Source organism: Staurois parvus, unplaced genomic scaffold (assembly GCF_062004578.1).
Source record: "Staurois parvus isolate SC_StPar_1 unplaced genomic scaffold, SC_StPar_1.0 ptg000415l, whole genome shotgun sequence".
In the NCBI taxonomy this organism is placed as follows: domain Eukaryota; kingdom Metazoa; phylum Chordata; class Amphibia; order Anura; family Ranidae; genus Staurois; species Staurois parvus.
This window is the reverse complement of record NW_028318211.1, coordinates 5,242,711-5,253,333: the sequence shown is the minus strand read 5'-3', so window position 1 is coordinate 5,253,333 and position 10,623 is coordinate 5,242,711. Positions and strand designations below refer to the sequence as shown.

General features: G+C 42.1%; 1 protein-coding gene across 2 annotated transcripts in view; it reads right to left on the bottom strand.

The window, feature by feature from the left end:
- Positions 1-957: 957 nt before the first annotated feature.
- PNP (purine nucleoside phosphorylase) overlaps positions 958-10,623 on the bottom strand; it is a 49,884-nt gene continuing 40,218 nt past the window's right edge. For both annotated transcript variants that reach the window (XM_089687066.1, XM_089687065.1), the window contains exons 3-6: positions 10,244-10,347; positions 8,881-9,056; positions 8,091-8,281; positions 958-3,179 (exon numbers count right to left, since the gene is read on the bottom strand). In XM_089687066.1, coding sequence (XP_089543192.1) covers positions 2,962-3,179; positions 8,091-8,281; positions 8,881-9,056; positions 10,244-10,347 — 689 coding nt within the window. In that variant the 3' untranslated portion in view covers positions 958-2,961. The remainder of the gene's footprint in view (positions 3,180-8,090; positions 8,282-8,880; positions 9,057-10,243; positions 10,348-10,623) is intronic.

Below are 10,623 nucleotides of genomic sequence, written 5' to 3'. Positions count from 1 at the left end.
TTTTCTTTAAGAGTAATGCTTTGTGTTAAGTAGTCTTGAAGTTTGGTACAGTTATGTCTTAATCTACAAAACTGGCTTTTAGGAATATTATTCAACAACCTGGGGTGGTGGCAGCTCTTGTAATGTAAGAGAATTACCTGCAGTTGGTTTTGTGCAAAGATAAAACTATCTTCATTGCACATAAGTAGGACTAAGAATGCTAAGGTGTTTTTATCGGTCACAGATGTGAAGGGAAAACCCATATTATTGTTGTTGCAGTGGGACACAAATTGTTGGACACTATCAACATCACCATCCCAGATGATGAGGATGTCGTCTATACACCTTCCATAGTATATGATGTGTGATGACTGTGGGTTATTGTTCCAAATGTATGACTCCCAGTAGCCCATGGTGAGGTTGGTGTATGAAGGGGCAAAGTTGGCTCCTATGGCAGTGCCTTAAATTTGAAGATAATAATCACCATCGAACTGGAAATAATTGTGTTTTAAGTAGAATAGAGGGGCATCTATTATGAACTGGGCTTGCTTGGGATTGATGGTGGGATCTTCAGACAGAAAAGATAGTAGTGTTCTAATACCAAAATCATGTGGTATTGAGGTGTAAAGAGAGTGTACGTCTAATGAGACGCAAATATAGGTTTTGTTCCCATGAGTACAGAGTGATTTGTTCTAACCGGTGTAAAATCAGACAGGCTGTGACACACACACACACCTTTTCAAAATCTTACCAGCTGGTCGGTGTCCTTTCCACAGTTTCAGGATTGTCTGCCCTACCCACACAATCATGAAATTAATAGGCTGCAGATAACACTAAGAAACAGGTCACTTGTCTGCAATTCCTCTTGTAATTATAACAATATTGTAATTTGGCCACATCTGTATAGTTTAAATATTACTATATGTTGGAACCCCACAAAATTTCAAGGTTAATTATTTAATGTATAAAGGACACACATTACAATTTCAAATATATTTTATTTAAGCATTCTAGAAAAAAAAGCTCTATACACAGAATAGAGGTATATATAACTTTACAAAGGAATGTTAAGCATAGACAACAGGAAGCTGTTCAACCCACACATAAACATGAGATAGATTACAGAGGCCAGTTCTCTGGAGCTCTAAGCAATAAAGATATTACCCAACACAAGAGTACAACTACTTCTATTATCTTAAGGGTGTAGAACAGTTTATTTAAAACTGAATTAGCAATGGAAATGTCAGAGTAAGAATGCTTTGTGGCAGTAAGAATATTGTAGACATTAAGCGAGCAATTTTTCACAGAACACAGAAATAGGTGTGTATATATATATATATATATATTGTGTATATATATATATATATATATATTTATTTCGTATTTCCAGCTAAGAAGCAATGCTGTGTGAGTTAAGATTGCTGAAAGCCAACTAAGAACTATGAATTCATTGTTCAAAGTCACTTTCTCAGGTCAAGAAGCTGACAAGTCACACTTTCATGCACTATTTTACCATTAAATTTTGTATTCTGTGAAAACTTTAATTTTTAAAAAATGATGCTAATAGATTAGGCTCTATTTATTTTGAGTCGTAGTCAAAAGGCTTTTATATCAGGCCAAGGACTGTAAAAACAGTAGAATGGGTTAAGAAAGTTAGCCTGAGAAATGCACATGTGTACCCAGTTGGAAAAAAAAGCAATAACACTACCACACATTCTAAATATGGTCACAAAGGAGTCAACAGGAGCATTTTTACAGCTACATTTATCAGATTTCTAAAATCAGCCTATCATTACAATCGCATGAATTACTGAAAATGTCTGCCTTAAAAGTGGCTGTAAATGTTCAAGGTTATTTTTACCTTCATGCATTCTATGCATGAAGGTAAAAAACCTTCTGTGTGCAGCAGCCCCTTAGCACCCCCTAATACTTACCTGAGCCCAAGCCTGATTCAGTGATGTGCACAAGAGCCTCGGCTCTCCGGGGACTCTCTCTCCTCATTGGCTGACAGCCACTGAGCCAATGAGGAGAGTCACAGCTCTGTGTGTGAATGGAGCAAACATGCTTAGGTGCCCCCATAGCAAACTCTGGGGGTGCTTGGCAAGAGGGAGGGGCCAGGAGCAACAGTAAGAGAGAAGAAGAGGAGGATCAGGGCTGCTCAATGTAAAACTATTGCACAAGTATGACTTGTTTTTTTGTTTTTTTTTTTTAATCGCCTTTAATATCACTTTAAGTCCTTAGAAAAAGAGCCCTGATTAGCATCAGAAACTTTTTTTTTTTTGGTACCAACTAACACCTATAAACAAAGGTAAAAAGTAATTGCTAATGATGAAAAGAACAGTTAGCATGAAGAATGCTGTAATGCATTACACGTGGACATATACAGTACACTATGAGTTGGCCCTTACTCCCGATCTTGTACCTCAATAATTTAACATTAATTAATTATTTTTCTTACAACCAATTATCATACAGGTTTACAATTTGGACCGTCTTTTAAAAAAATGTAACATGCACTTGACAGGATTTTTAATAATACAAATAAATAATAGTTATTAGAGATAAAATAGTAACATTGTTCACCAACATAATTATCTTATTACAAAAGACTTCAGAATCAAGGTAAAAGGAGAGTGAAATGGAGTGAATAATGGAAACATAAATAAAAGTATCTACAAGCCTAAGTGTGAAACATGCTATAAACCCTTAAATATTGGTACAGACGGGATGTCAGAGTGTGTAACAGAGGAATGGACTGTGGACATTATGATAGTAAAATATTGAGTTGCTGTTGAGGAATGTGCTGTTGTGCCACATGCTGGTATGTGAGTACAGTTAAGATGTGGAAAATAAGTTATTGTGTCTATGATTACAGAACTCTTATGCTCTACTAAGAGGCAATGAGTGCTTGGCCCAATCTGAAGAGAGTAGAGGACAGAATAGCAGCTTTATGCTTTCCCCACCCATGAAGTCCCATCAACTTTAACGCACATTATTGTTCGGTTCTATGCGCTGAACCAATAAAGAAACAAGCTTCTCCAGGAATTTGGCACTGTCTTTTCCAGCCTGCAGCACTTCCTCATGGCTAGCAATTGCTTCACTGTTGTAATCCATAGTAGCCTTGTTTGTAATAAGAGACATGCCCAGGACCCTCAGACCACAGTGTCTGGCCACAATTACCTCTGGAGCAGTGCTCATTCCTGGAAAATGAAAAAGGCAAAAATAAATAAATATAAGTGAGAATTGTTTGATACACTACAAAAGCCTCAAGGTTTGCATAAGAATACATAACATAAAAATAACGGGATTTTTTTGTACTCACCATAAAATCCCTTTCTCTGGAGTTAAATGACGGACACAGCAGCTACTTCTTTGACATTAACGAAGCAGGGTTTATAGCCCCACCTACAGGAGTAGGACACTAGGCAGAAAAAAAGGGACTTGGCACCTCCAATGAGCAGTCCTATCTGGGTATAAAAACCCCTCTATGTTATAGGTCTCCAGTCCACCACAAGCAGTGTCAAAGGAGAGAGCTCCTTAGAGGGGTGGGTTCCGTGTCCGTAAAATTAACTCAGTGAAAGGGATCTTAATGGGAAGTACAAATAAATCAAGATTTCTCTTACGTTCATTGACAGACACAGTGGCTTCTTCTTTAACATTAAGGAAGCAACAAGCCAACACTCTGAACGACCCCAAAATGGGAGGCCTAGGAGCCCTAAAAACAGCCACCTGCAACACTTTGTGGTCAAAACTAGCATCGGAGGACCAGGTCACTGCCTTGCAAACCTGAGAAACAGACACCTGATGTTGGAACGCTCAGGAGGTGCTAACTGCCCTAGTGGAGTGCGGGAAGGGGGGCTCCTGCCCCTTAACAGCATACGCCTGAACAATCGTCTGCTGAATCCAACAAGAAATAGTGGCAGAAGTTGCCGCCAGGCCCTTCTTTGGACCATCTGTGGAGGACAACGAGAGAGTGGGACCTCCGAAAGGCAGCTGTTACAGACAGGTACACGTGAATTGAGCAGACCACATCCAGGGAATGCAGGGCCACCTCTAGGGTGTGTCAGTCGAGGACACAGTTAGTGAAGAAAAGTATGCTCATTCAAATGAAAACCCGACACCACTTTCGACAGAAAGGAAGCACCACTTGTCCTTGTGTAAAACCATATAAGGCGGCTTACAGGACAAAGTTGCCAACTCCGACACCCTCCAAATCGAAGTGATAGCAAAAAGGAAGGCAACCTTTCGCAAGCAAGGGGATTTCCTGAATGGCCTCAAAAGGAGGCCTCTGAAGAGCCAACAGCACCCAATTCAAAAGAGGTGACAAAGGGGGGTATACAGGAGGAACCACGTGATAAACCCCCTGAATGAAAGTACGGACCAAAGAATGCATAGCCAAGGGTCAGTGAAAGAAAATACAGCCAGAGCAGAGACTTGAACCTCAGTTGTACTCAATGCAAGCATCTCTGATCCACACCCCATTGGAGGAAAGCCAACTCCCGAGCCACAACGAAGGAACACGGATGGAACCCCAAGGCTTCACACCAACCAATATAGGCTCTCCACGTACGATGATAAATCTTCCAGTAGACTTACGGGCCTTCAACCGTCAGAATCACCAAGCCAGACAACTCCCTGTCCTTGGCTCTCAATAGCCCTGCCATCAAAGCCAGCAATGGTAAAGCAGGGTGTAAGACCGGCCCTTGAGACAGAAGGTCTTTTCAAAGAGGCAGCCTCCAGGGTGTATCCGCCACCAATATCACATCGGCGTACCATGGACAACGAGGCCAGTCCAGAGCAATGAGGATGACTAAGATCCCTTCGTCCTCTATCCTGCGTAGTAGACGAGCAATCCGTTAAAGGGGTGGGAAGAAACTGATGAGAGTGTAGTGATCCCATGGCGCCACCAGCACATCTGCTGCGTCTGCCAGGGGATCCAACAATCATGCCACAAACCGTGGAACCTTCCAATTGAGGCGGGAAGCCAGAAGATCCATGTCCGGAGTCTCCCAGTGAATGCAGAGCTGATGTAACACTTCCGGATGTAGGGACCACTCACCCTGATCCACAGTCTGACAGCTGAGATAATCTGCTTGACAGTTTGACACCTGGAATGTGTACGACGGACAGAGCTATAATGAACCTCTCTCCTACCATTGCAAAATGCAAGATGCATCCAGTGTCACTGCTGCACTTCTCGTGCCCCCCTGATGATTGACATACACCACCGCAGTTGCCTTGTCTGACTGAATCCTGGTCAGCAGACCCGACAGACGGTCCGTCCAATGCGTCAGTGACAACCTGATCACCGGAAGCTCCAGGATTTTGATGGATAAGCGAGCTTACCCCGGAGTCCAACGACCCTGAGTACAGTCCGCTCCCAGGACGCCTCCCCAGCCTGACAGGCTGGCATCTGACGTGACCACAGTCCAGCAAACGGGGAGGAAAGACTTTCCATTCTGTAGAGCTGGGGACCTCATTCACCAAAGAACCAAAGAAGAGAGTCTCTCATCGACCGTTCCAGGTGAATCCAAAAGTCCAAGGAGGCAAAAGCCTTGTTCCATTTCAATAGGATTTCCATCTGTAGTGTTCTCATATGAAACTGGGCATACAGAACGGCTTCTAAAAGGTAGCCACCATCAAGCCTAACACCTGCATGCAAAGACACAGACGGCATCTGCAAACCAGGAATTGCTGAACCGCAACTGGAGCTTCAACAATTTCCCCGACAGAAGGAACACCTTGGCCTGCTCCAAATCAAGAATCAGCCCCAGAAACTCCAGGCACCTTGACGGAGTCAACACAGACTTCCTGAGGTTCAGGATCCACCCGAAGTCCTGTAGAGAACACATGGTGATCTCCACACTGTCTAATAGCGAGGAGCGAGTCTCGGCACGCAACAGCAAATCACCCAGGTAGCTGATCACTGTGATCCCCCATTGTCTCAAGAAGGACAGGACCAGGGCTAGGACCTAAGTACCGAGGTGAGGAGGCCAGACCAAAAGGGCAACACTACGAACTGAAAAAGCACGCTCCTGATGGCAAAATCGTAGGAAGCACTGATGCCCCTCGCATATGAGGATTTGAAGGTAAGCGTCCTTGATGTCCAAGGAGGCCAGAAAATTTGCCTGGAGGAGGGAGGCCACCACTGAGCAAACAGATTCTATCTTAAACCTGCATGAAGACAACAAGGCCTTAAAAGGTCCAGGATTGGGCGAACCCTATCCACCTTGGGAACAGTGAACAAGTTGGAGTAGAAGCCATGAAAACGTTCCAAATAGGGTACAGTGATGACCACTCCACAGAGCTGCAGTTCCTGCACAGCCCTGTACAGGACTTGCAGGTGACCTGGCGAAAGCCACAGATTGGAGGGAAATCTGGGACTGTCCGATGGAAGGGAATCTAACTATCTTTTATCTTGATAGAATGATTTTGTGAATCTACTTGTGAATGAGAGAGGTCCACGGGCCTAGAAGCCTACAAAGACGCCTCCCCATTCTGGAAGTGGGTGGGGACAAACCTTCATGCTGAGGGAGACTTATCTGTGGGCTTGGAGGACTTCTTGGGTCAGATACTTGGTGCCTCCTGCAAGGGCCTTAAAGGGCCTGGAGCCCTTGGCTACGGAGTCGGAGGGGTGATTAAAGCATTTGTGCCATAAACGTTGGCCCCTTCTTCCAACAAGGTTCTTTCCCCTTCTTGGCCTGAGGGAGGAAGGTACTCTTGCCCCCAGGGTAGGGCCAAAAAAGACAGTCACCCAGAAAGGGCAGGTCCGTCAGAGCCTTTTTTGGAGGTCTAGTCTGCTGACAAACACTTGAGCGAAAGAACCCACTGGAGCACAATGGCCAACTGGTCCACCAGCTCCACATACGTTTGGGGCAACTGACTGAAAGTCAACCCTTGTCATAGAGCCATGGCCCATTCCATCAGTGTCTGGGAGACTAAGGCAGTAGCCAACACTGGTCTAATCAATAAGTGCCACTACCAATGCCTTCTCCTGTTATATTTTTTTAAATATATTCTTCAGATTTTTTTTAACATATAAAAAAGTAATTTTAACATATATTTTTGCATATATTTGTAAATACATTCCAAAAATGTAGACTTGTATTTTAAAGACATACAGTATATTTGAAATATATATATATATATTGAATATGGCCAGAATTGTAGTATTTCAAATATATGGGAATATATTTGGGAAGAATATTTTTAAAATATATTTCAAATATATTTTTCTTCCATGTGGGCAGGAGCTGGCAAGGTGCCCACATGTCCCGCCACAGCGTATGTGTTGAACCTTGCCCCCACAAGTCCGAGGGAATGCTGGCCATGAGCTATGGCCAGTATTCCCTCGGTCGGAGGACACAGCGGGAGGACATTGGGGGATCACAGGACAAGGTAAGGATCGGGGGATAGCAGCACAAGCACTACAGTGTAATCCCAAGTGTGGCTCGAGGTTACCGCTTTTGGTACTGTAAATTAACCTAGAGTCACACTTGGGATTACCGCCAGGGAGGTTAAGTCAATGAGGAAACAGCGGGGGGGAAGGCCGAGCCATGGCTCTACGCGTCTTATGGACCCATAAAGCAGAGCTCAGGGAGCAAGCATGAACCAGTGCCTCCATAGCAAGCAGCTTGCTGCTGGGGGCACTGGTCAAGGGGGAGGACCTGAGAAGTGGAGGATCGGGGTTGCTCTGTGCAAAACCACTGCACATAACAGTTAAGTATAATAGGTTTGTTATTTAAATAAACAGCTGAACCTTTAATAATATACAAAGGCTGATTAATGTAAAATCCACATAGGTTGCCAAGAATGATTGTGCATGATATTTTTAAATTTCTGCAGCATCTAAATAACAGTTAGACAAGCTATATAAAATCAATATATACAGAACATCTGAATGTCTAATTTACGTATATATTCATGAAAGGAATATATATTGTATATCAGCCTGGCTTTCTTCAAAAATACTTACACATGTTATAGAACACTGAATTGTAAATGACACTGCAAAATGTCAGGCTGACCCTAGTATTTAATAATAAAAGATTGTTTCCTCTGTGTACGGTACGTCTATCTGCAGTTTGTTTAGACTGAAAACTAATACATACCCACTGCATCAGCTCCAAGACTGTTAAGCATTCGACATTCAGCAATAGTCTCAAAGTTAGGTCCCCCAAGGCTACAGTATACCCCTTCTCGCATTTTCTCCACATAGCCCAGCTCCTGTCCAACTCCCAGAGCCAGCTTTCTCAAGTCCTTGTCATAAGCATCAGACATGGGAGGAAAACGAGGACCAAACCTTTTGGAGATATAAAAGTGAGACAATATATTAGGCAATTCGAACACTGAGCTATTTTAAACTAATTATATATTCCATTGTAACTGAGGAAAACACTATATAATACAGTAGGTATAAGAGAACACATTTTTGCATAGATTAGGCCCAGATGCCATGCCTATGAGCAGCTTCAGACAGTAATCCCCAATCACCCCAATACTGCTCAGGGAAATAACTGCTTAGAAAACCTTGTCTGTCCACAACTGTTTACCTGAAGTAAGCGAACATGGGTTTTGTTTGCATGTATCTTCCACTGCTATCTGTCTGGGTATAAACAAGAATGCATGGCTGAGCATTCACCTTTATATTAGTGATTAAATGCAGGAGTACTTAAGGGTGGTCAGTGTCTGCACGTTCAAGTGTCCATCACAGTTCTAAGCATACCTATTTAATCTTTTTAAATATGTATTAAGATTTTACAGATTCTAACTAACATTGATTGTACAGTATTTTTAAAACCATGTTGCTATACTGTATAAATAATTACAGTTTTGTTTGTGAAAGTCATATAGTGTTCATTAAAGTAACAGACCAAAACCAGTGCTTTAAATTGAACTTACCTTTCCTCATTTGGACCAATGAGTGGATTCTGTCCTGCAAATCCTGGCATATTAATGTGATCCATTATCACCATAATGTCCCCAATCTTATAGTCCTGATTCAAGCCTCCAGCAGCATTGGTGACAATAAGCGTTTCTACCCCCATCAGGCGGAAGACACGAACTGGAAAGGTCACCTGACATGATATATTAATTATGTTAATACAGCCTATAATTCCCATGTTTTAATATTCAGTAGGACATAAAGTACAAACTATTAAAGTTTAAATTCAATACCACGCACTAAAATTCTGATTTCTGATAATCACCAAATGTAATCACATTTCTGCAGCAACAATAACTGGCTACATGAAAGTCACACTACAATTTCCATACAAAAAACATATTTATTGTAGAAATCTGCTAAACAATGAAAGCAATCCAGATGGTCTGTTGTATCCCTAACATAAGTGTCACTAGGAGTGCAGGTTAAAGCTAGTTGGGTTGATGTTGGTCCTCTACAACAATCTCTGTATTGAGGATGCTTCTGCAATAAAGAGCTTTTATATAATCATACAGATGTTGGACTTTTGCCTGGGTGTACTAGTTAATTTGGTGAAATATGTTGAAAAACAAAACAAAAAACTTTGATTCAAATTACCACATTAAGCCCTGGTTCACACTGATGCTGTGCGGAATTCACAGCGTTTTCATCAGAATCGCACCCAGTTCATGAGAACTGCTGCGGGTGTGTATGTTAACACCCCAAAAGCGGTCCGCAAAACGCAGGGCGATGTGCAGAATTGGATTGCATAGGTGTGAATAACCATGTGATCCAATTCTAGTGCAGACCAAAAAAAGGGTCCTGCACATTTTTGGTGCGGGTGCAGTGCGATCAGAGCCATACAAAATGTATGGCTCCAATCACACCGCACACAAATTGTGTGTGATTTGCACAGGAATGCGGTGTGGTTCCTGTGCGAATCACATGCGATATACCGCACCGCATATATGTGAACCCAGGCTAAAGCTTGTAATGAGCAACAAGTAATTGATTAATATATCAGTATTGATCTGGTCTATTAAATGTGAAGTCTGCCTGTTTTAGATTTAGGTCTTTTCCTCTCTGTTCATGGAGGATTTCTGTATATTGATATTCTTTGCTTTTCTTTTAAAGATTGGCAAGCAAAACAGTAAATGTGCAGGACCATAAAAGGTCAAATTAAGAAGCATGCCTCACTATTTGAATGAAGTTACAAGCTGCATTCTAAAAAGCAAAATGTTTACTTAAAAAGTTCTGACATTCTTTGTATTGTTTTGGATTAAAATAATTCTGCTACTGTTCACCAGGACATAACCATGATTTTATATAAAAAATTCTCACCTTCCACAATGGGTAACCCTCGTAGAAGTGAAATCGTCCTTGCATGCACACACATGGTTTCCCATTCAAGTTCCCAAATATAAGGCGTCCAGCATGGCCAGGAACTGTAGTAGAAAAGAATGGAGAAAAGATTAGCCAGGAATAGTGGGGGAAAGTGAGAAAGCCTTAGCCAGGGACTGGAGAGCAGAGAAAACAAAACAAAAAAAGGATTAGCCAGGAACTGTTGTAAAGGAGAGTCAAGACTTATACCTGTAGTAGAGAAGAGTGGAGAAAGAACCAGCCATGGAGTGTAGTAGAGGAGAGTAGTGAAAGGATTAACCATGGACTGTAATAGAGGCAATTAGAAAATGTATTAGCCTTAGACTGTAGTGGAGGCAATT